General features: G+C 40.2%; 3 protein-coding genes across 4 annotated transcripts; 1 reads left to right on the top strand and 2 right to left on the bottom strand.

The window, feature by feature from the left end:
• The first annotated feature begins 1,842 nt into the window (after positions 1 to 1,842).
• On the top strand, positions 1,843 to 2,439 carry LOC21397850 (putative B3 domain-containing protein At2g27410). Its single transcript, XM_010089721.1, has one exon. It carries the CDS (start codon positions 1,843 to 1,845, stop codon positions 2,437 to 2,439), a length of 597 nt encoding a protein of 198 aa, XP_010088023.1.
• Positions 2,440 to 5,081: 2,642 nt separating this feature from the next.
• On the bottom strand, positions 5,082 to 10,445 carry LOC21397849 (binding partner of ACD11 1). 2 transcript variants are annotated; one of them, XM_024168884.1, is made up of 8 exons: positions 10,343 to 10,445; positions 10,137 to 10,240; positions 8,862 to 8,937; positions 7,464 to 7,535; positions 7,311 to 7,373; positions 6,491 to 6,834; positions 5,855 to 5,978; positions 5,082 to 5,460 (listed from the first exon to the last, which is right to left on the bottom strand). In XM_024168884.1, the coding sequence occupies exons 1-8, from the start codon at positions 10,346 to 10,348 to the stop codon at positions 5,440 to 5,442; spliced, it is 810 nt and encodes a 269-aa protein (XP_024024652.1). In that variant the 5' UTR covers positions 10,349 to 10,445; the 3' UTR covers positions 5,082 to 5,439. The 2 variants fall into 2 exon arrangements, with proteins under 2 accessions (XP_024024652.1, XP_024024657.1); XM_024168889.1 differs by having other exon boundaries at positions 6,491 to 6,831.
• A 12,252-nt stretch (positions 10,446 to 22,697) lies between these two features.
• Positions 22,698 to 23,642, bottom strand: LOC112092519. The gene has a single exon (XM_024168948.1). It carries the CDS (start codon positions 23,640 to 23,642, stop codon positions 22,698 to 22,700), a length of 945 nt encoding a protein of 314 aa, XP_024024716.1.
• Positions 23,643 to 25,449: the final 1,807 nt, after the last annotated feature.

The raw sequence follows: 25,449 nt of genomic DNA, 5'->3' as shown, positions 1-25,449 counted from the left end.
TAGGTCCTAAAACAAGTCCAAAGAACCCAAGATCTCCAATTTCTACTCTAGTTTTACTCAAAAACCATCAAAATCCGGTTTGAACAAAAAATGGGTTTTGAAATCTGAAAACGTAAGATTCAAGAGAGGTTCTTTCAGTAATCTTACCTCGAATCCTTCTCTTGACGTTGAAAACTTCTTTAAATCTTTGCTTGGTTCAAGATCCCTTTGATTTGGGACAAAAATGAGAGAGAGAGAGAGAGTGAGAGAGAGCACGGGAGAGTGAGAGAGAGAGTGAGGGAGAGAGACGCACGGGAAAGGAAGAGAAAAAGAAAAGAAAAGGAAAAGGAAAAAGAAAAGAAAAGGAAAAAGGAAAGGGAAAGGGCATGTGTACAATATTTTAAAAGAACAGTCCAGAAATGCGCCCATACACACTTCCGGGTTAAAATAAATTACTGAGAATAATTTAAATACCTTGGAACTATTTAAACTCACACGTGTCAGAAACATTTATTAATTAAACTCAATTAATAATCCAGATTAGGCACACTAATAATCTCAATTACCTTAATTAATCTTAATTAATTCTTCAGGGTGTTACAGTAATCAATATGATTTACCTACTTCAAAAGACATAGGTGGTTTAATAGTTTGAGATATTGGTGAATATGAACAAGAAAGAGACATTGTAGTCCAAGATAGAACAGATACTTTATAAAGAATTATAAAATTACATCCATTTTATATGGCTCTTCAATATCCTTTGCTATTTTCTTACTGAGAAGATAGTTATAGAACATATTTGAAATCAATTATAAACAATTCAAACAACAATTTCACAAGAAAGAGAATTTCTATGAGAGAATTTTATTGCTATCAATTGCAAGAACGCGAAATGAAACACAATACTCTCTTTAGAGGCAGTAGACTATTTGAGCAATATGTAGTAAATGCATGCCTCTATATAAGAAGATCGCTTGGACTATATTACAAAAAATAAAAAAATTTAAGATCTGAAATTTATCAAGGAATCCAAAATGTTGTTATTAGAGAATACACAAATGCACAAGCAATAGGTAAAAGAATTATTCTTCCTTCTAATTACACTGGAAATCCCAGATATATGATTCAAAACTATCAAAATGCAATGGCAATTTGTAGATACTATGGAAATCCATATTTATTCATAATATGCACATGCAATTTAAAGTGGCATGAAATTACTAGAGCTCAAATAAGAATACCGGGACAAAAACCTAAAGATAGACAAAACATTATTACAAGAATTTTTAAAATGAAATAAAATCATGTTTTATTATCAAAAATGAAAAAATATTTGGAAGGATTATAGGAGGAATGAAAAAATATTTGGAAGGATTGTAGCATGTTAGTATATCTTTTCAATATTTATTTTACTTCATCAACAGAAAACAAAAATAATTAATTACTTTTTTATATTAAACTAAAACTAAAAGAACTTTTTTTTAAAAATTTTGTAGACTTATATATCATCGAATTTCAGAAACGGGATTTGTCACATTTAATAATTAATTAGTTGTCACATATGAGAAAAAAAAAAATGACTGTACGGCTACGATCAAATTCACCCCATGGAATTGTATAATATACCCTCGATATATAAAACAAACAAAACAAGTGAAGAAATTTACTAAACGTGAACAAGAAATCAAGATCTTGAGTTCTTGATAATTGAGAACGATACAGAAACGCATATATATATATATATATATATATTAATCTCTCAAATTTCTTCAATATTCACTTCTCTTTTATTCTCTTAAATCACTTATCTCTCTCTCTAGTTCTCTCTAGTTCTTGAGTGCCAAAAGAATACATAAGAAGATGACCGACGAATGGTCGGGTCCCGTTGAGTTTGGAAGCGAGGCCGATTGCGGCAAATACAACGTTAATGATGATAGTGAGCCGCCACTGGGCGGGATGCGGAGATGGGTGACGGACTTGGTTCGAAAACTGCGTGGACATGGTGAGAGGTGTATTATGCAGAAGAGACTGTCCGAGAGCGATCTCAAGAACCGGATGTCAATGCCGACCATCCACTTGGTTGTCGAATCGGACGAGTTCCTGAGCGAGGGGGAAATCGAGGCTTTTCTGAGATGGAAGAATCATGATGAGGACTACAGGCGCTTTGAGCGCACCGTCGAGGCGGTGTTGGTCGAACCGTGTTTGAGGACGTCGGACTTGTCATTAAGGAAGTGGGGCGATGGCAGACATGGCATCATTAAGTTTGCTATTGACAAGAAGAAATGGCACGAGATTGCCCAAAGAAATGGCCTCAACAAGGACGACATTGTTCAGATTTGGTTCTTCAGGAGCAGAATTGGAAATCCATGCTTTGCCCTCATCAACCTCGCAGCCGCACAAGAAAACCAACGACCAACAACGTCCGATGCCACTACTTCTGCAACTAGCTCGATATAGTAGCTTTTTAAATTTCTAGGCTGCCAAACACAAGTAATTTTCCATTTTAATGCTACTTATTCTTTTAATCTTTTCTTTGTTAATGGACATTGATTCTTGATGATATTCCAATATAAATGATTCACTCAATATGCTAACAGTTATTAACTAACTATGCGGGCAATTAATTAATTGGTGGTATACATATGCCATATTCTTAATTCTCACAATTTTTTGTTTTTTGTTTTTTTTTATTTGTTTTCATTTAACTAAAGAAGCGAAACCGTTTCTTTAATTTGCCTTTTATTATAATTTTTTCTTTTGCTGAATTGCCCTGTTGTTTTATTTGATTGGTGGCGGCGTATGTGAAACGATAGTGTTTACTATAAACGACACTAATGCCTAAAAAGGACAACACCTAACAAAAACAGTACGGACATCTCATAAATCACGTACAACAATATGAATGAATTCATTTATAAAACGACAATGGTAAAGGAAAAGAGCAATCGCACTGGCGTACTTCTTATGGGAATAGAACTCCGATTCCAAATGGAAATTTCTATAAATGTAAAATCTTCCAACCAAAACCCACCTCAAATTGTATTAATCTTCAACGTTTACTCATCTCTTCCTTAATTTGCTTTCTCCCTCTCTATATATACTTCTCTATTTTTCTTGTCGTATTCTTCCCGGGAGTGAATGACGCCGATTGACGTAAGGCCTGGTTCTAATCTCTTCGAAAGTGATATTGACTGGGATTTCGTTGAGAAGATGAGAAAAAAAACTCGTGCAATTGCAATTCAACCGCATCGTCGAATTAATTTGATATTGACTGGGATTTCCTTTAATTTGATTTTCGCACTCTAATTTGCCTAATAGTCCCTCTGGGGATGCTATCAAACATAAATTTACTATCTCTCTATATGAATATAATATTATCGCAATTTATATTACTATCTATTGATGTCTTATGCACCTAACGATTTCTTTTATGAGAAGTTATTCCTAAAATCTATTTCTCAAGTTTCAACCTAGGTTTTCAATTCAATTCAATAATTAATCAAGTTATTGAAAGCATTAAGAATGATAAAAGAAACACAAGCAAAAGACTCTTTAGTGAATAAATTTCATTAAAAGAAAATATTTAAAATCAAATATTCATGTCTTAGCTATACTTGTCACCCTAGTTAAGAAATTTAGAACATGATTAAAATTAAAAACATGCTAACAACAACATTCAACATAAGAAATTTAGGAAAGAAGAAAATTATTTTTTGAAGTTGAAGTTGAACTCCGTTCTCGGATGAATCTTCTTCTCCTTTGTCGTACCGTAGACTCTCCCCTCTTTTCTTAGTCAAAAGATGTAGAAAATAACCCTAAAAATCCTACTTAAATAACTCTAAAACCAATAAAACACCCAATTAAGAGTGTTAAAATATAAACACACATCCAACGTATCAATTTGATTTTTCATCAAAATTATTTAGTTTCAATAAATTGTAATTCTTGTTTACTTTTCTTATTCCGAAGTGTTAGCTAGTGATTTTTCAATAAGAAATGCTTAGAGGACATAGATGTATTAATTCACCATATTTTCCTATGGTCTTTCTTAATTAGTTTCACTGGCACTAGTAACATTATGCTTCCATGTTATCGTTATTAGTGTTATTTGCTTAAAAGAATGACGATATTACATCTCAACCATTTTTAAATGTCTATTTGTATACAGTGAGCTAATTATATATATATATATATATGAATTTTTAATAATTATTGATGAGTACCATCAATTATAGTGACTTGATGCAGGCCTACTGCTCCATTCTCCTTTCTTGCACGTATTATTCACGCATGCATTAAGGCCATTGATAAGCTTCATCCGATAGCCGAAATCATTTTTGATTTTATTTATTTATTAAATTTATTTATTTATTTTGAATTAATTTATGGTTCGATTTTGTCTATTTTGACACCGGTTTGCACGAAATTTTCAATACCGCTCAAATAAAAATATTATGAATAATTTAAATAAAAATAAACAAAAATGCACTAAAATAAAATAAAATCACAATAAATTAAATAAAAAATAAATTAAACAAAACAAAATATAACTAATATAAAACACAATAATATAAGTTAAAATCATTTTTTTTATCTTTTACTTTAAATCTTTTCTTGCATTTATCTTTGTTTTTTTATGTCTTGTTTTGCTTCTCTCTCTTTATTTTTTAAAAAACGTTATACAACCGCTTTTTTAAATAAATCACGTGCGTGAAGCGCGCGTTAAAGATTAGTATATATATCAAAGCTCAATGAATTAAATGTTCATCAGTTCTTATTTAAGTTTTAGTTATCATTGGAAATCCACTGCAATAGCATAAGCAAAATTTCTAGCTTAATTAATCAGTTGATTTGACATTTTCATCAGAATTGTGTTGTTTCAATACATGGTAATATATTCTAAATTTTTCTTCTCCCAAGTGTTAGCTAGTTATTTTTCTATAGATATATTCTTTATATTTCGATGAGATGCACTGATTGTTCTTTATAAGATTGGAGAACTTGGTCTGCACATACACAAGGGTGTGAGCTTATACTAGCTAACACTTGGTCTGCATATACTAATTTCATAAAAATAAATCTTATGGTGCAATATCGGCTGGGACATCAACTGCCAAAGTGAGCTTATATACACAAGAAAACAAAATATAGAATAGCATTCTTCTAGAGGCAAAAAATCATGGCAATTAACGATTTTTTTTCCCCACTCAACTAAGCGAAAGGCTGCAAAATTACAAGTAGACTCGCGGACATACACACCCTACAAAAAGAATAATAATAATGAAAAAAAAAAAAGAATTGTAGAAATTGAATCACATTTCAGTGCACACACCAAACCATTGACATATTAGCACACAAGGAGATTGATGAATCAGATAGACCAACATGGTTGTTGTATGTAATGGTGAGAACAAATCCACAGAGGTTTACTTTTTGCCCCAACAAAAACTCTTTGGCTTATGCTGCAATTGGAGGTTCCTGCAAATAACATGAATGGTCCATTATTAAAAATCACATACCCAAAAACATAATATTAGGCCAACTTTGATTAATCATATAATTAATCATGTGTTTCGCTTGAAATAATAATAGACAGCACTTAGTTGATAATTCATTTGTTTCTAAAGAGGACTATCTCAAACAGTAAGAAAAAACCAATAAACAAGATTATTCGGTTTCTTTAACTCAAATTACAAGATTATCAATTTTGTTACAACCCTTGGGTAGAACTCATCCCCAAAAGCTAGCTTGTAGGAGAGGGTGCCCAAGTGGTTATAAACCCACATGCTAAGCCCATACTTTAGTAATGTGAGACTCAACCAGGATCTTAACAAATTTCACATAGAAATACAGGCAGTTGAAGAACACCCACCTTTGCGGTCAAGTTCGACACAGCTAAATTGAATTTCTCTCTCGTTTTTGTACCTGCAACCTGTCCGGCCCTCGCCACCTTACTGAATGCGCCATTTAGCCAAGCGGCTCCGGCAGTTACATACCTGATCAGCAACAAAAATGAGTTCATCAATTTACTATACTTATCATGTGGTTATATATATTGACTGCAATACTTATGCAGCCAGCACATATCTAAAGAGATTTGAATTTCATGGTCAACCGTTTTCTATCACTCACGAGAGAGAAAAAGATATCTCAACCTAGGAATTGCAACTTAACAAATCCAAAGAACTATAATAAATGATTGAGCAAGAGAATGCTGCAGTTTCGAGAAATTTGAGACTTCAGAAGATAAACACACACTCTCTCAAATTTGTCATGAGGCAATTCAGAAGATAAACACACACTCTCTCAAATTGGGAAAAAAAAAAAAAAAAAAAAAAAAAAAAAAAAAAAAAAAAAAAAAGGGTTTTAAGTAAAGTAGCATTCTGAACAAATGTGAAAACGATTAAATGTGATTTTCCAAAATTCTTTTAACATCACCACAAGTAATTTCCTCAGGGTAAGAAGCGATTAGACAGAATATTTAGTGCCAGAGATACTTATTGCATACCTGCTAGTTTTTACTGCTGATCCTGTATTATTAAGTTTCCTCTCTGCAGCAAATATTGCAGCCATTGTTTTGTCGGACACATGAAGCCTTTGATCAACAGACTTCACTTTCTCATTAACCACTGAAATCCCAACTGTAAATTTTTCTGTAAGTCCAACCCTCTTATCAAAAGAGAGAACCTTTGCAGAAGCACCGGCTCTTAACTGATGTTTTTCATCAAATGCTTTGGCTCTGTTAATTGCATCTTGCCGAATGGCTGACCCTTTTGCAAGCACATTTGCAACTACATCTTGTGCTCTGCCAACGTACACTCTTCCATTGCCAGTTGGATTAGTCTTGTCCTGCTAACACAGATAGATCAGCCATCCCTAAGCCCGTCAAACTCAGAAATTTGCAAGAACAAACAACAAAAACAATTGTGGGTCTCCAAAGAAAATAAAGGCTCCACCAAAACATCGTTGAAATCTATGCATTGCTGGTAGTGTGGCGAATCATATTCTACAGAACTACTGCATGGATATTCACAACTGACAAAACACCCTCCACAATAACGCAAAAAGGTACCATCCTCTGGAGAGGGACACGTACAAGGAAGACAGAACCACAGGCATTTGGATCAATCATTCTTGGTTGAGGCAACAAGATGCCCTAATGGAATCTAATCAAAGCAACAAGCTGCCCAAGGAAACGAACCTAACTATTGCCAAATCTTGGCACAATCTAGACCTACTAAATGATAATATGAAATGTCTAAAAGAAATGGCTCTTTCTGGAGAAAGGAAAAAAGAACATTATGATGCACAACATTATCTATCTCTACCTCAACATTCTGTGAGACATTTTCAGGAGCAACACACACGGCATTGTCCACCACCCTTACTTCCTGCATGAATTGCACTTCCGAAGTTAGAATTAAAGGTTTAACAATAGTAGTAAAAGTAAATTTTAGAAAACAATTATGCTGTTAAGATACCTGCATCTCACATTTTGATACATAGTTTTCAACAGGAGATATACTCACAATCTGGTCAACAATTGTTGCTCCCTGGGAAATAAAAAAGACAGTTTTAGATCTCCATAGCAACCTAAAAGCAACTACGAGGTATAGAAGGATTGCTACTTATATGTTCACAAAATAAGTCGAGTAAAAATATTCCCTTTGACTAGCATGGCTCAAAATAAGATGATCATGCGACCATTGTCATACGAAGGCGTATTTGTTTGTGAAAACTGTCATAACTGACTAGTACCACTATCAAACAAAATATGGGAAATGAAATAAAATTCTTGTTTCAATAACCCAAAAGATATTACAAAGAACTAATGAAATGATTGAAAAATTCCCAATAAAATTAAGAGTCAATACCGAATCAACACAAACATTAGCAAGACACGATGAATTTGTTTCTCAGAACAGGATGCGAAGGGACACTGAGGAGACAAAAAGAAAAAGAGGGGGAAAAAAAAGCAACTACCCGATAGGATACTTATGCTATTGGACACTATTTGAAAAATATATCCCAGAAGATGATAACAGGGAAAGCACAAAGCTCAGCATAGAAATAAAGAGAGAACCATGAACCAACACATGCAGGTATACTATTCTGGAAACATATGAATCTAATTTAAAGAATGATAACAAGCATCTTTTTTTAACAATTCTAATGCTACATCATTTTTTTGAACATCAAGTTCCAAAATTACTCGTAACGTTTGATTAAACAATATGTACAAGATTTCTTATTTCAATCACTTTATGTTGGTGCGGTCTCCATAGAAAAAGGAATAATTTTATATGTAACACATTAATGTGGAATTCACAGTAATGCAAGCAAGTGAATGAAATAAAGTTACAAAAGTGAGAGCCGCTAACTGATAAAGGTTAGCAAATCCAAGTTAGTACGAATACTATCATTTTTTTTTTTGTTTTTATATTACAGTTCAATTTAGCAATTCTATGTAAATGATTTGAATGATTCCAAGGAGTACCATATGGATAATCTAACTGTTCCTTTAAGAGCGAAAATTAAACCATTAAATGTAAACCAAATTGCAATTTTAACAGTTACATGATTTCTCAGATTACTGGTATGAACTAAAAACTGATGTCAAAGTTTCAAGCTGAAAAACAGTTTTTAAATTCATGCCTTGCATCAATGAAATTGTTTGATTCACACTTTTATAGTAGCATAATTTCAAAAATGCATATGAAATTTCTGTGTCCCTTTATGTAGTGAGTTCGCATCGTTGAACAACTGACACATTTACAAAAAAAGGAAGGCAGAAAAAAATGTTTCGAAAGCATGTTAAACATCACGGATTAAGACACTGGCTTTAAGAAAAAGAAAGTGAAACAGATATGAGGAAATACCGATAACAGCAAAGCAATTTCAAGCGCTTTTGGATCCTTAAATGTAACAAATGCTGTCTTAGATTGCCCAGGTTCACTGCACCCAAAACCACAAAAAGATACTTCATTACTAAACAGGTGAAAATTTATCCTCACGGTAACTTAAACAAAATCCAGAGAAAGAAAAGAACAAACTCTAAAGCGAACTACCAAACTCTATGTTCTTAAAATCAGTAGAACATGCTATTGTTCTTTTATTATTGTTTTATTACGATAAATCACTTAGAAAATCCAATCCAATGACAAAAGTCTCATTTTAGTTCTATCCTTAAATTTTTGAATAGTCCATTTTAGCCGCTTTTTTTTTTCAATTGAGTGAAAAGCACATGCTTGATGGCAACTTTTTAATATTCTTTCTGGGTTTTGTAATAAAATTGGATACAAGAGACTTTTGTCTAGCATAAGACTATTTAAATACAATGGGCTGGTGGGGATGTTCATGGCTTTATTAGGTGGTCTTTGATGGTGTACATTTCTTAAAAGAAAAATATGGATTCTTTGACGTTCACTGTTAGACAAAAAGAACTCGAGCAGTTTTATGGTAGGGTACAAAAACCTATCCGACCCGCACTGTGTAGTTTAGAACCATAAGATTGTAATCAGATTCCGTTAAATTTACATACTTTTTTTTTTAATATGATTAACGATATAACAAGAACTAAAAAACGTGCAGTACTAGCATGGAATCCCTACCATAGAATTTCCCAAATACCTTAAACCAAAGTTTAATAATAAATTGTGCGTTAGTAAAGAGAAAACAACACTCTCTTTCACACGTTTTTGTTAGATTAAATGGAAAAATATCACTTCTCTTAACAATTTAAGAGAGAATTTAAACAACCGTTTTTCATTTTAAGGCTCAAGAACCAAAACTAAACTTCTGCATTAATTAGTTTTAAATTTTAAACCAATTATAAAAACAATTATATTTCTTTAAAATTATTTTTAGCCATAAAAATTCACCGATGTACATACACACAAGCAATATATATTATACACAAACATCCGCACTTTTTCTTTTTTTTTTTCCCTCTCTTTATTGTCTTTTAACTGCACAGGACAGAAATATTTACAATAATAAAGTGAAGGCAACAAATTATTCCTTTCTTCTCGTTTGCATATCTAGCGTTTTCTCGGCAACCAAACAGAGGCCAGTAAAGCTCAAAAGCCAAAGATCCGAGAACTATAACGACAAAAATAGCAACAATAATAATGATAATAGTAAATTCGATTTACCTACGGATCTCAATGTGTTGAATTTCTCCAGAAAAGGAGAAGAATTCATGAATCTCTCTCTCAGTAGCTAGATTTGAAACCTGCTTTACTTGCACCGTCCTCGTCTGAATAATTTATTACAAAAAGAAAAGAAAAGGAATTTGTGAATTAAGCTAAAAATTATGAAGAAAATGAAAAATAAATTTTGTGTTTTATAATGAAATTACCTGCATTGTATTTGTGAGATAGAAGTCTATGGTGATACGAAGAAGACGAAGAGAATGTGTATGTGAAAAGTCCTTCCTTGTGAAGAGACAAGACACAGACAGAAATGCCAGCCACCAGACAACTTGGACTTTACCTACAGCTTGTCCTTGTAGAGAGAGAGAGAGAAAAAGAAGAGAGAGAGAGAGTGTGTAACGTGATGCTGCCTCATTATTACAACTTCCTGAAATTCCAATTTTACCCTTATATCATGATCATTCTCTCTTTGAAAACATCTTCCAATTCTCCACTTACAAAATTCCAATTTTGCCCTTGTAATTATAGTATAAGATACAACCACATCATGAATCGCTCCTTTTTCCCTTTTTTTTAAATCATAGTCACATCAAATTATTACGTTAACTATTAATTGTCTATAAGGAATAGTTGTCTCCACATAATTTATCTTTTTTTATAGTTATTTTCATATAAGAAATATCTTGATTTAGAAGATTTGATAGTTTTGAGTAACTTACTCGATTTTGTGACTTTAATTTGTATAAACTTATTCAAAGTGCTCCTAATTAGTAAAATGATAAACTTTAGTTATAAACTTGTAGTTATAAGTTTATGTTATATTATATAGTTTTGTTATCTCGTTCTGTTGTAGTGGCTATATACATCACAGTCATATGTCATCATTTTTAAATTGCTATATATGATTGTAAAATATGATTTATTACAACTTACAACAACCAAAACTAAAAGATATTAATTGTCAAAACTTGACTCGCTTAAAATAACTAACTCGTCAACAGAATTTAGAAACTGTTATTGCAGCGTCAAAAGCATTATGTAGAGGCGTTTTTAAATAAATTAATTTCTCAAAGAGCACATGCTTTTCCATACAAACTTATATACGCCATCCTACAGCTCTTAGAAACCTCTCCTCACCCTTAAATCCGTTGAATTATGTGTTCACATTCATAGAGGAGAATATATAGAGAGGAGGAGGGAAATATACCAAGATTTAGGAGGAATTAAAATTAATAAGTCAATGTTTTAAAAATGTTAATAAATAGGCTAATTTAAGGTAAATTTAGATTTATAAACACGTAAATTTTTAAAAATACCCTTAAATGATAATTTTTACTCAAAACTCTAATACTTATCTCTCTCTCTCTTCACTCTCTCTCACAAACCATTCTCTCTCTCATACAGTCATAGTCATCTCTCTCTCTTCACTCTCTCACTGAAATTATCGACCTCTCACTCTCTTCCCTCGGCCGCTCTCTCTCTTCCCTCCGCCACTCTCTCTCTCTCTCTCTTCCCTCTGCCGCTCTCACATTCTCGTCCGTCACTCTCTCTCTCTTCCCTCTTCCTCACAATCCTCGTCAGCCACTCTATCTCTCTCTTTCCTCTCTCCGACACCGATTGAAGCTTCTTTTCCCTTCCTCAAACAAATGTAAAAACAAAATTACAACAAAAGAAAAAACATACAAACAAATGAAAAAAATGTTTTAATTGCTTTGCACAAGGAATATCTAAATGTAAACCTATAATCACATTGATGTATTGACATGCAATCTTCAATAAAATGGTAGAATCAATTCCAATCAAATTATTACTTTGAAAAAAATTAAGTATATAAGATTGCAATGAATCAACAAGTGTTGATCTTAACCCTGATGACAAAACTTCAACTTTGAAGATGTTGATGAGTTCATAGCAACTGATACGGGGTTTGAGCAAGTCCTCCTATTGTGGCCAACTTGCTTGCACCGACCACATTTAACAGCTTGCTTCTTTGGTTCGCCACTAGAAAGAATCCTTTACTTTATGATGAGTTCATAGCAACTGATACGGGGTTTGAGCAAGTCCTCCTATTGTCGCCAACTTGCTTGCACCGACCACATTTAACAGCTTGCTTCTTTGGTTCGCCACTAGAAAGAATCCTTTACTTTCTTGGCCTCCCAGCACCACGTTTAAACTCTGGAGGAAGAACAACCTCATCCTTGTTATCCTCTGAAATTTCCCAACGTGATCTATCAATAAGAGGATAGATTAGAGCATCATACGTAGCTTTGTATGCTTTGTTGGTGTAAAAGTAGGAAGTAAAATGTGTTGGATCAAGATTTCTCTTCCAAATCGATGCAATGGCATGTGGACATGGAAATTCGTCATCTTGTCAAATAAGACAAGTACATTTTCTTGCCACCAAGCCAACCTCCTTGCCAACACCACCATCAATAACATGGTACTTATTTATATCCGTCGGGTGAACCGGATAAGATGACAAGAAGAAAGAAATCAAAGAACCCAATATTTCAATCTCTGAGTATGAAACCAGATAATAACCCAAACAGAGGGTTTAAACCAAAAAGGAGGATAAAATAGCAGCAGCTACCTCAAAAGTAAGTAGAATTTTCTAGTACATGCATCGCCGAGTCAAACTAGAGAATAACTTTAAAATAAAGACCAAAAGAATAAAAAAAAATCAGCACAAAGAACAGAGATCAAAACAGAAACATAACCCATAATGAAGCAAAACACAAGTTATAGAAAACAAAAAAAAAAGATAAAAAAATCAGTAAATACTTGAAACAAAAGTAACTTACATATAAGTAATGTGCTACCCTTTCCCAATCACAAAGGCATTTATTTGCATGTTTAGTCAAGTATGTAAAAATTTGATCCATATTATTTCGAAGTTCATAAAATCATCTTTGCAAGAAGGCTCTAAAATGCTCAATTAAAGCTTCAATGGGATACTCCCTAGCATTCACTAAAATATTATTTAACGACTCGGAGATATTAGTCGTCATGATATCATATCTCTTCCTCTCAAAGTGAGGGCATGCCCACTTTTTAACCTCTACTTGCGGCAAATAGTTCTGAATAACTGGCCGCATTGCCTCCAATTAACGTGTGAAGTAATCAAAGTCTTCCTTTCGGTATGCCTTAGCACAACGATATAATATAGCATCCACTTGCACACCTTTAAAATTTGAATTCATATTTCTGAGTAAGTGTTGCATGGAAAATCCATGAGCTGCATCTGAAAAAACTTTCTCAACTTCTTAGGGATACTACTCTTTTGATCTGAAACAATAACAATTTCTTCGTGAGTTCCAATGGTCTTCTTAAGCCTTTTAAAAAACCATTCCCATGAGGAGCCGGTCTCCGAATCAACAATCGTAAAAACAAGCAGAAAAATATGATTATTAGTATCTAAAACTGCAGAGAGAAGCAAGATCCCAGAAAACTCATTCTTCAAAAAGGTGACATCAACGAAGATCACAGGCTTACAATGTCACCAACCATGAATAGAAGCCCCCAAGCGCATAAAAAAAAAAATACTTGAACCACCTATCCTTATCAAGCTCTTAAGAAGTCATTTATCCTACAAAGTAAAAACCAAAAAAAAAAATTACAATACAAAATGATATAATATTTGCAACACTGGAAAACCAACAAATCCAGTAAGTCAAAAAATTTACTATGTAATCTTGGATATACTCGAGAATACTGACTGACTTATACCTTCTAATATCTACCAAAAGAAAACAAGAATGTGTTCCTTGCTATATAAATGATTTACAGAAGAAATACAGAATTTACAAATGTTCACCAACAAAAAAAAATGAAACTCATAAAAACTCAAAAAAATTAAGATTAAGAAAAACATAACACATGAAATGAAAATCACTTGGATTTTTTTCCTTGAAAACATTGCAGAGTAAAGGAATGGATGCAACTGACTCAGCTGCACTTCCTCTCATTGATTCCAAGACGTATCGGCAAGCCATTAGTGCTTTGTAGTAACTAATCTCAACACCATGCTTACCATGCATTATAAACCTTAAATCGTTGGGACGCAATCAGTCTGCAAGCCCGATGCTAAAATCGCCCTTTAAAAACTCAAAAACAACACGACTGTTTGTTTGCCGATGCTCAGCACTAACAACATCAATTGAACAAGTATGTTCCTTAACATACTTCTTTACTACCCAAACCTTTGCAGCACACATCTTCCAAGTACAATTCTCATTCTTACAAACCAAAACATAAAATAAATTATTAGATCTTTCTGATTGGAACTCAAAATGCCTCTTAATTGGAATTAGATGCATGAGTTTCTTGAGAACCGATTTGCTCATGAACTGATTGCCTACATTCACATCAAACGACATAGACAACTTTAAAATATCAAAATCTTCAATTAAAATATTATTCATCGCAACATCGATCTCCTCTTCAAATTAACAAACTGATCCATCACCATTAGAAGACGATGCCTCATCTCTTGAACTCTTAAAACCCGATGAAGAAGAAGTAGATCCCGCTGCATTAGCGCTTTTAGTAACAATATCTATTACTAATGGGTATGCAAGAGCTTTCTTATTGTGTCTAACCAAACAACTTAATATCACCATCCCTCTTTAACTCTGATACCTTTTAAATCGAGTCCTTCAACTTCCTTCCCACGATAAGTAATAAAGAGTGACGACCAACATTAAATCAAAGCAACTCAAGATGTAACTCCTCACACAAACGCTCATCTAAAAACTTCAAAGAAGCATCCTTCGGAATCATAATTGATTGAAAAAAAAAGTTTATATATTGGTTTTCTGGAGCCCATTTTTCCTTATAAACAACAATGGTTGTTGCATGCCTTAAAAAAATTACAATGTAAATCTTTAATTTACAATCATGTAAATCAATAAAAATTTCCAATAGCAGGGCATTGAAAAACACATTAGAGCACCAAGACCATAACCAAGAGAATTGTTGACGGTCAAATTTCACCAACAAAAAACCGGCCGGGTTACCTCTTGGTTTTCCTTTGGATTACCGGCCGTGTATGTATATTTTAATGCGTCAGGAATTGGTGAACTATTTGTGTGCGAGTATCTATTAAAAAACCCCTAGATATTAATGACACAAGGGAATTTATAGTGGTTCACTCTATAAATTCTAGAGCTACATCCACTGTAATCTTGTATTTCTTTGTCTTTGGGTAAGATACAATTTACAATGTTTTTTCTTAGCTAGTATTTTTTCTGAACCCCTTCCTCGTTGGGGGTCTTTCACCTTTTATACTGGGGCTTCCTTCACTCGGGAGGTTTCCCTCACAGCTAGAAGCACTCAAGTGCTCTCCTTTGGTAGGCCCAGACGTAGCCCACTAATTTGCACTGTTCATCCAACTGTTTAGTCTTCTATTACGGCTCTGTGCTTCTCCGTAATACTTTTCTGTCCCCTGTGGGGGCAGTCTGACAGCTCATAATTAATGCTCGCAGATCACCTCCAATTGTGCATGTAAGCCGTAATGTCCCCTAAATGACGTTTCCCTCGTCGCCAGTACTTCTTAGCCCAACCGCCTTCTCGATGGCAATTTCTTGCGGTAAAGAGATCTTCATCCTATTACGTCGACGGCGCGATTGGTCGGTGCCATAATGGGTCATCGTCTTAACTTGGACTTTGTCCTGGGGCCTTCACAGGGGACTAAGAGGAGCTTGCAAGCGTCGAGGGTTTTCAAGTGTCGAGGGTTCCTTGCTTGGTGGGGGTTGACCAAGGCCACGTGTCTGCCATATTTTCCCATACAACAGCTACCCCCCAGGTCGGGGTGCCTTTTGGGTGGCCTCAGACTTAGGTTCGGTTGCCCCTCCGTGCTTTGGGTGTGGGAAACCGGTCCCGAGCCTCCGTTTGCAATGATGGCCTGGGATCGTCGGATATCCTTCGGGAAACGTAACCGTCGCGTCGATCAATTTCTTATGATAACGTACGGCCTTTATTTCAAAAGAACGGATATGGGCCCTCGGATCGCGACCTCTCTGCTTCCCGCCCTACTTTATCACCGTTAGATCTGGGCAGGTTTCCCTGGCCATCGGATCTTTAAGATCTTCATCTGACGGTCGGGGTCGAAAATGCCCGTCCCTTTTAAATACCTTCTACGAGCTTGAGAGCCATTTTTTTGAAACTCCAAGTTTTTCCTTCGCATCTGTTGGACCGCCGCCTTCTCCGACGGACTCCTTACTCTCCAATCTCACGACCGTGCTTTCTGCCTTTAGGTGTACCGTGCGACCGTTCTTCCTTCTGGACTTTCAGACCGTACTTTCTGCCCTTAGGCGTACCGTGTGACTGCTTCTTCTTCTCCGGTAAGCTTTCTCACCCCCTGTCTGCTGCTTATATACATAGGCTCCTTCTACCTCTCTGTTTTGAACCCTGTGTATATGTCTAAAGAATGTGCGGGACGTAGAAACTAGGGAAACTTACTTTGTTTCATTTTTTCGCGTTTGGATGTCGTCCCTTTGCTGTCTATGTGCTTCTGGCTTCTGGGTTCTGGGCCTGGATTCCTATGAGCACTTGCCGTTACCATTCTCGCATGAATGGTCGGCGTCATGTCGTGGTGTTTTGAGTTGTCGTAGCTTTAGAGTAGCCATTCTTTCATCCTCTCGATGTTAGGGTTTTAACTTAGCTCTTTGTCTGTTTAATCACCAGAATAATGGCCCAAAGTTCCCCCAGTCGAGAGGATTCTCCAGTCGTCCGCCCAGACCCCCCTGTGGTGGAGCTTTCCTGCTCTTCATCGTCTTCCAGCATCGATTCCATGCTGAGAGACGTAGAAGACGTCGAGGCCGGATTTGAAGCCAGATACGCCCCAGTCAACAGCTTTGGTAGTGAGTTCGATAGCTTCGAGCGAGTTTTGGACGAAGCTGTGGAACGAATTCCCTTCACGGGGGGCAATGTAAGCGGGGTGGCCGCTTCGGCGGTAGATGCCCCTCTGGCTGCCACCAGCGGCGAACCAGATAGGCCTTTCTTCACAGCCGACGTTGTGGCGTCAAGGGTCCGGAACAAAGACATCATCCGGGCTGTGAAGGAAGGGTGCATTGACGGGAGGTGGTTTGAATACCTTCTTCCGGACGTGCACTTCAGAACTAGTATGCTGCCGACCAGATATCTTTCGGTCTACACTAGAGCTGTCACCGCGGGGATGACCCTTCCTGTCCATCCCTTTGTGAAGGAGTATTGTCATTTTTACGGCATTTCTCTTGCTCAGCTGGCGCCAAACTTTTGGTACTGCTTTGCTGGTGCCTAGATTTTATGGCATCAGCAATTCGATATGGACCTCCCTGTTGACGAGTTTCGATTTATGTATAAATTATGCCACGTCGCTAAGTGCGAGGGGTGGTATTTTTTGAGTGGTCACGGGAGGGCCCAGCCCAGACTCGGGAAGCTCATACTGGGCACCCCCTCGTCGTCACATGGGTGGAAGCCCATGTTCTTCATGATTCGGGGGTCCTTCAACTTTCACCCCAACGACCGCCTGCCCCGTTGAAGACAGGTGTAGGCGGCGTTTGGGAATATGGGTAAGTTGCCTTGGCTTTTGGTTATCTGACTTTGATTTCTCCCATTTTTTCTACTGACATTCCGTTCGTATTCTAGTAAGTCAGGACCGGCCGAAGTTCTCTGGGAACAACTTGGCGAGGATCGAAAAGGCTTTCTCTTTTCCGTCAGAGGTTCGTCATATTGATACGCTCTTGACCCAGAAAAACCTTCACGAAGCTGGTCTGATCCCCGATCTCCCAGACCCCGCTGATTTAGACGCCGTCCGTCAGTACTTCCATCTAAACGACGAAGGTATTATTTACTTTCGACGACCTTCTTCACTGTGACTTGGCTTCTTCCAATGCTGCCTGTATTTTGACCTCGTCGTTCTCCTGCAGAAATGGCGTCCTTGAGGATCCAACTTCCTGGCAGCCAGCAATCTGGGCCGAGCCAGTAACCGCCGTCAGAACAACAGCCCCCACCGAGCCATGCGCCCCAGTCGAAAGGAAAAGAGAAAGCTTCCTCTTCTTCCCGTGTCCCAAAGAGCAGAAAGACTAAGAAGGGCCCTTCGGGGTCGGAGGAGGAACTTGTGAGGAAAAAAAGACGCAGGGACAAAGCACCGGTGGTAGAAACGTGGACGCCGACGGTTCCCATCCCCGATGTCAAAATTCCCTCGGCGCCGAGAGAGCGCGTGCTTATTCCAGGGGCCAAAATCATGGACCCCAAGTTCCAAGTCTCGGACATATCTGACGCCGAGATTTGGGTGATGCTGAAACTTCCCCCTCGTTTCTCCGTTGTCTTTCAGGCTCTCAATGAGTCCTTCCTTGAGCCTCATTGGGTCGTTGGTGCCCAATCCTCTTTGGTCGACCGTCAGCGAAAGCAGATTTCCTTCCAAATTCACGTAGCCCCCCCCCCCCCCCCCCCCCTTTTTTTTTTTACTTCGACTTTTTCAGAGCCTGGTTCTTTCCATTCTCAACCTCCTCGACCTTGTCAAGGTTGAGGAGCGAAAAAATGAGATGGATGAGTTGGAGGCCAAACTTCAGTCCCTTGTTTCCGACGCAAAGCAAAAGCTAGATGATGCCAACGAGAAAAGGGACGTGGCCTTGGCCAAGCTGGCGAGTCTGGAAGAAAAGCTTGTAAAGTTAAAAAATGAGATCACGAGTCTCAAGGAACGGGCGGACTTATCTGACCAAAAATTGTCCGAGGCAGCTAGGGAGGCGGAGAGGCGTTTTCTTGAGGGGAAGAGGGAAGCTGAGGTGGAAGCTGCATTTGCTTTCGACGCCAGGCGTGTCGAGGTTATCAAGGAATTTAAGGCCTCCCAAGAGCTTATTGATATCCGCACCAGAGACTTCCAATCTGCGGGTCAACAAATTGTCGACCTGATCAAGAAGGAGCGTCCTGAGTGGGATTTGAGCTTTCTTTATAACTCCCCCCCTCCTGCGGGTGACGACAATGCTTCTCCGCCTGGCGACGGCGAAGACTCGGGAGCTGCTGGTGAGGCCTGAAGGATTTTTACCTGCCTCTGTTTGTTTTGTAAATAAAGAATCTTGTTGATCCGGACATCTTTTACTTTATCTGCTTCTTATATATATATATATATTCAAATGACCATAGTTTTAATTTATACCTTGATTCGTACTTGCTGCTTTCTTTATTAAGTTTTTGCCTTTCTTTTTTGGGAGATCTGGCGTCGAACATGCCCCTTAGGGTCGTTGTCTTAGGAAATTCCTTAGAATTTCGCTAAGTCCTTTTTCTTTCCTCCTTGGAGGATCTGACGTCGATTGTGCCCTTTGGGGTCGTCATCTTAGGAAATTCCTTGGAATTTCGCTAAGTTCTTTGTCTTTCCTCCTTGGAGGATCTGACATCGATTGTGCCCCTTGGGGTCGTCGTTTTAGGAAATTCCTTGGAATTTTGCTAAGTTCTTTGTCTTTCCTCCTTGGAGGATCTAACATCGATTGTGCCCCTTGTGGTCGTCGTCTTAGGAAATTCCTTGAAATTTCGCTAAGTTCTTTGTCTTTCCTCCTTGGAGGATCTGACGTCGATTGTGCCCCTTGGGGTCGTCGTCTTAGGAAATTCCTTGGAATTTCGCTAAGTTCTTTGTCTTTTTGTTTTTTTGTTTAACCCGCGGATCCCTGTCCCCCCATGTCTGTTTAATATAACCTCAGTTTTTAAGCAGACATGTTATTAAGGGGTGAATTCTTTTCCTTCTGCAAACATATCAATTCATTCACTTTATAAAGAATGTACAATTGGGATATGCGAGAACTTCATACATTATTGCTAGTACAGCTTCAGTTGTTCTACATTCCACGGGTGTTGGATCTTCTTGCCGTCGAGGCTTTCCAAAACATAGGTTCCGGGACGCAGCACTTTCCTTATGCGGTAGGGCCCTTCCCAAGTTGGGCCCAGTGGACCGGTATTCTTGGGTTTTATGCTTTGCGTTACCCTTTTTAGTACTAGGTCCCCTGGGATGAACCTCCTCTGTCGAACTTTCTTGTTATAATATCACGCTGTTCTTTGCTGATAAGCGGCGAGGCGTAGTTGGGAGTCGAGCCTTTTTTCCTCCAACAAGTCGAGCTCTCCGTTCATACCTTCCGTGTTGTCATCATCGTTATGGACGATGGTTCTTAGAGTCGACGTTTCGATTTCTATGGGGAGTACTGCTCCGACGCCATATGCCATGGAGAAGGGTGTCTCACCCGTAGTAGTTCGACTCGTCGTTCTGTATGCCCATAAGACCTTGGGAAGTTCCTCGGCCCATTTCCCTTTCAGATCGTCGAGTTTTTTCTTGAGGGTATACTTTAATATCTTATTGACCGCCTCGACTTGTCCATTGGATTGTGGATGGATCGGTGCCGAAAAATCTTTCCGGATGCCCAGGTTATTACAGAACCTGCGCGTTGAGGCGTTGTCGAACTGCCTTCCGTTGTCGGATACGATTGAGTGGGGAACCCCGAACCTGCATACGACGTGATCCCACATAAATTTGGTGCAGGCTGCTTCCGTGGTTGTAGTTAGGGCCTTTGCCTCTGCCTATTTTGTGTAGTAGTCTACCGTAACGATTGCAAACTTAAATCCTCCGGGTGCAAGATGTAATGGCCCGATCAAGTCAACCCCCCATTTGGCGAAGGGCCAAAGACTGAGAATGGACGTTAAATGTTCCGGGGGCGCTCTAGGAATCGTGGCATATCTTTGACACTTATCGCAACGTCGGGCGTACTGAAAAGTGTCCTTTTTAGCGTGGGCCAGTAGTACCCTTGTCGCAATACTTTTAGAGCCAAAGACTGCCCCCAGAGTGGTTACCGCAGATCCCTTCATGGATTTCGTGGAGGACCTTTTGTGTCTCGGTTTCATCCAAGCACCGTTGTAAAGGGGTTGAGCAGCCTCATCGGTAGACCAAGCCGTCATACAATAAGTATCTAGCGGCTCTATACCTGACCCGTCTGGCTTCATCCTTTCCGTTTGGCAGCTGCGCGTCCATTAGGTATCGGATAAGGGGGGTCATCCAACTTTCATTTACTCGGACAATTAACGTCTCCACCTTTTCTTCTATAGTTGGTCGCTCCAATTCCTCGATGGGGACGACCTCTAATGTGTCAGATTCTCTAGAACATGCTATCTTTGCCAGAGCGTCGGCGCTTGCATTCTCGGTTCATGGTATCTGGAGTATCTCGTAACTTTTAAACTTAACGAGTTCTTCCTTTACCTTTCTTAAGTACGCTCCCATCCTCTCGCCGCGCGCTTGGTACTCTTCCTTCACATGTGTGACAACCAATTGAGAATCGCTGAAGACGCTGAGTCTTTCAACCTTCAGGTGGCTGGCTAGCCGCAGTCCGGCAATTAGTGCTTCGTATTCCGCTTCGTTGTTTGATGCCTTGAATTTAAATCGGACCACCGAGGTAATTTTGTGGCCTTCGGGGCTGATTAACAGGATGCCGGCTCCTGACCCATTTTCACTCGACGCCCCATCCATGTAGAGTTTCCAGTCTATAATGTCGACTTCTCTAGGTACGGCGGGAGTTGGCCTATGGGAGAACTCAGCTAAGAAATCGGCGAGCGCTTGGCCCTTGATCGCAGTCCTCGGCACGTACTTTATGTCGAACTGGCTTAATTCTACTGACCATTTGTGGAGTCGACCGGAAGTTTCGGGCTTTTGCAGAGCCTGCCTCAACGGGTGGTTTGTGAGAACCCGTATTGTGTGAGACTGGAAATAGTGCCGAAGCTTCCTTGAAGCTACCATCAGGGCGAGGGCAAGACGTTCCATCTCGTTGTATCTTGACTTCGCGTAGAGAAGCCTTTTGCTCACGTAGTAGATTGGCAGCTGCACCCTCTCTTCTTCTCTCACTAACACGGAACTTATGGCGTGTTGGGATACTAGAGGTATAGGCTGAGCTCTTCGTCGACGTTTGGTTTTGATAGTATTGGGGGCTTGCCCAAATGTTCCTTCAACTTCTGGAAGGCCTCTTCACATTGGGGTGTCCATTCAAAGTGCTTGTTTCCCTTTAAAGCGTCGAAGAAAGGGATGCATTTGTCAGTTGCTTTTGATATGAACCTATTTAAGGCGGCGACACATCCTGTCAATCTCTGCACCTCTTTCGGCTTCGTTGGGGACCTCATATCTTGTAGGGCCTTGATCTTCTCGGGATTAGCTTCAATCCCTCGGTTGCTGACCATAAAATCGAGGAATTTCCCCGACCCAACTCCAAAGGCGCACTTTTGGGGATTGAGTTTCATGCGGTATTTTCTTAGTACACCAAACATTTCCCCCAGATGGTCGATGTGACGGCTAGCCTTAATGCTTTTTACTAGCATATCGTCAACATAAACCTCCATTGTCTTGCCGAGTTGTTGGGCAAACATTTTATTTACAAGCCTCTGGTAGGTAGCCCCTGTATTTTTCAGGCCGAAAGGCATCATTTTATAATAGTAGAGGCCCCTGTCGGTTATGAAGGATGTGTGCTCCTCGTCGGCTGGATGCATAGGGATTTGGTTGTATCCGGAGTAAGCGTCCATAAAGCTCAGCATTTCATGCCCCGCCGTGGCGTCGACCATCTAGTCTATGCGAGGGAGTGGAAAGCCATCCTTTGGGCAGGCTTTATTGAGATCACTGAAGTCGATGCATGTTCTCCAATCTCCGTTGGGCTTGGTCACTAGAACGGGGTTTGATACCCAACGAGGATAATGGGACTCCCTGATGAACCCATTAGTAATCAGTTTGTCGACCTCTTCTCTCAGCGCCTCATACCTCTCGGGATTCATCGGCCGACGCTTTTGTCTTTTGGGTGGATATGAGGGGTCGGCGTTCAGGGAGTGACATATTATTTCGGAGTCGATTCCTTCCATGTCGGAATGATTCCAGGCGAAGACATCTAGGTTCCTCCTGAGGAAGTCTTCGATCTCATCTTTAAGTGATGGGGCTAAGCCCAAGCCTACTTTTAGCACTTTAGTGGACTCGCCTTCGCCAACTCGGACTTTCACCAACTGCTCCACAGGTTGAGACCACGTGACTTCCTCCTGGATCCGGGGATCTATGTCCTCGACGAGGCCTTGGTGAACCATCCTTGTCTCCTGTCTCCCCGGTTGGTCATATCCGCGCAGGGCGTCAGAGTACGCAACCCTGGCTTCATACTGGTTGCTTTTCATTTCCCCCACGCCATTCGGGGTGGGGAACTTGATCTTTTGGTGGTAAATGGAGGTTATTGCTCGTAATGCTTGGAGGGTTGGCCTCCCGATTACCGCGTTGTACTGGGAGCTTCCTTTTATGACCAGGAAATTGGCCATTGTGGTTGCCTGTCGAGGCGTTTCACCGGCGGTTATGGGTAGGCGGATGGTCCCTTGAGGGATGACGAAGTCGCCTGTGAAGCCGTATAGCGGCCTGGAGGTTTTCTCCAATTGTTCCTTCCGGATCCCCATTTTTTCCAAGCAATCAGAGTATAGGAGGTCCACCGAGCTCACATTGTCCACCAGGATTCTGCACACGGTGTGGTTTCCTATCATGGCTTCCACCACCAAGGCATCGTTGTGGGGAAAATGAACCCCACAAGCGTCATCCTCGTTGAAAGCCACATCAGTGTGGCTGTACCTTGGAATTTTGGCGGCGGAGACGCTCTAGAATCGCTCCTGATAAACCCCCTGGCCTCGTGGGCGTAATCCTTTTGAGCCCTCCTCGAGTCTCCTCCTATGTAGGGACCGCCGAGGACAGTCCTTATGACGCCGACGGGTTCACAGTCCTCTGGGCGCTGGTTCTCCTCTCGGCGTCGACCATCATTCTGCCCACCATGGCCGTCATTTCGGGGCCTTCGTTCGGCCCTGAATTCCTGCAACCTTCCCTCACGGATCAATCTTTCAATCTCGTCTTTGAGGTCGGCACAATCATTGGTGTGGTGGCCGACATCGCCATGGAACCTACAGAATTTCTTCTGGTTCCTTCGGCTGGGGTCTGACTTCATTGCTTCCGGTCGGCGTAGCAAGTTCCCGCGACCGACTTGGTTGAAAACCTTCTCGACTCCCACCGTTAACTCATGGTAGGAATCGTACTTTTGGAACAGCCGAGGTCTTCGGGTGTCCTCCTGCCTCGGCTTTTTGGCTTCCAGAGCGCTCGTCGTTGCGGCGGGCTGCTTGTCTCCATTTTCTCCGCCTCGACGCTTCTTCCCGCTTCGTAGGCGCTGACCCCTGTTCGGTTCCTTTGTTCTTGTTGGTTCGGTGCTCAGGGTCGTTCGCGTCTGCCTCTTCGGCGTTGATGTACCCCTGCGCTCGCTCCAGAAATTCTCTGTAGTTGGTTGGAGGTTTTCGGTTTAGCTCTCTTTTGAACGGGGTTATTTTCTTCATGCTAGATAAGGCCCTCATCAAAGCTTCTCTGTCTGTTATGTCCATTGTGGCGGCGACAGCCTCCCCATTCCTTGCGAGCCATTCCCTCAATAACTCGTCTGGCTTTTGATATATCGTCGTCAGATTCTGCTTTGGGGGGATGTACTTTTTTACCCCTATGAATTGGAGGGAAAATGCTTCCTTCAACTCATCCCAGCTCGAGATAGAGCTTGGCCTCAGCGTTCGGAACCATCTCCGCGCAGAATCCGTCATATGGTTTCGAAAGGCTCGGCACATGATCTCCTCGGCGTAACCGTGTAAGAGCATGTGCCCGGTGTACATCTCCAGATGGTCGTCGGGATCTCCTCGCCCATCATATGGCGGGATTGACGGTGACCTATATTTATCAGGGAGAGGGGGTGCCATTACTTCTTCGGTAAATGGATGGTCATGGGTGCGACTGGGGGTGATATCGACGTTTACCACCTCAGCCACACGACCTATATTTTTTTTAAGCCCGCCACGTCCCCTGTCAGTTTTTGCTCCAGGCTGGCCATACGTTCCATGATGGCGCGCGCTTCCTCTGTCAAAAATGGCCGAGCCGGCTACTCTTGACGCTTCCGCCCTCTGAACGTTGGGTCCGCCTCGGGCCTTGCCGCCTGCCTGCACTGAGCCTGAGTCTCCTGGCGGGTTTCCACCTGGATTCTGAGGTAGTACCTCGGGGGTTTCAGGACCTCTCAGTACCCGGTCCTCGGGAGCTCGGAGCCCGGCGGCCCCCAAACGGTTGCCGGGGGATTGGGAAGGCCGAGGCCTAGGAGGGCCCCAGCGATTCTCACTATCTCCGGTTCCCTCTTGGACATGTGGGTAGTCACTGCGGTTTGGATCTCCGGCCATGGCGGGTCCCTGCGGCATCAGAGCATCTTCTAATGGTGGCATGGAGTTCCTTCCATCTAAGCGTTCTACGACGGTCATCAGCCCACGTACCAGCTCGGTTAGA

Source organism: Morus notabilis, unplaced genomic scaffold, assembly GCF_000414095.1.
Source record: "Morus notabilis unplaced genomic scaffold, ASM41409v2 Scaffold489, whole genome shotgun sequence".
NCBI classification, from domain to species: domain Eukaryota; kingdom Viridiplantae; phylum Streptophyta; class Magnoliopsida; order Rosales; family Moraceae; genus Morus; species Morus notabilis.
The sequence above is the reverse complement of the archived record's forward strand: the minus strand, read 5'-3'. Positions and strand labels throughout refer to the sequence as shown.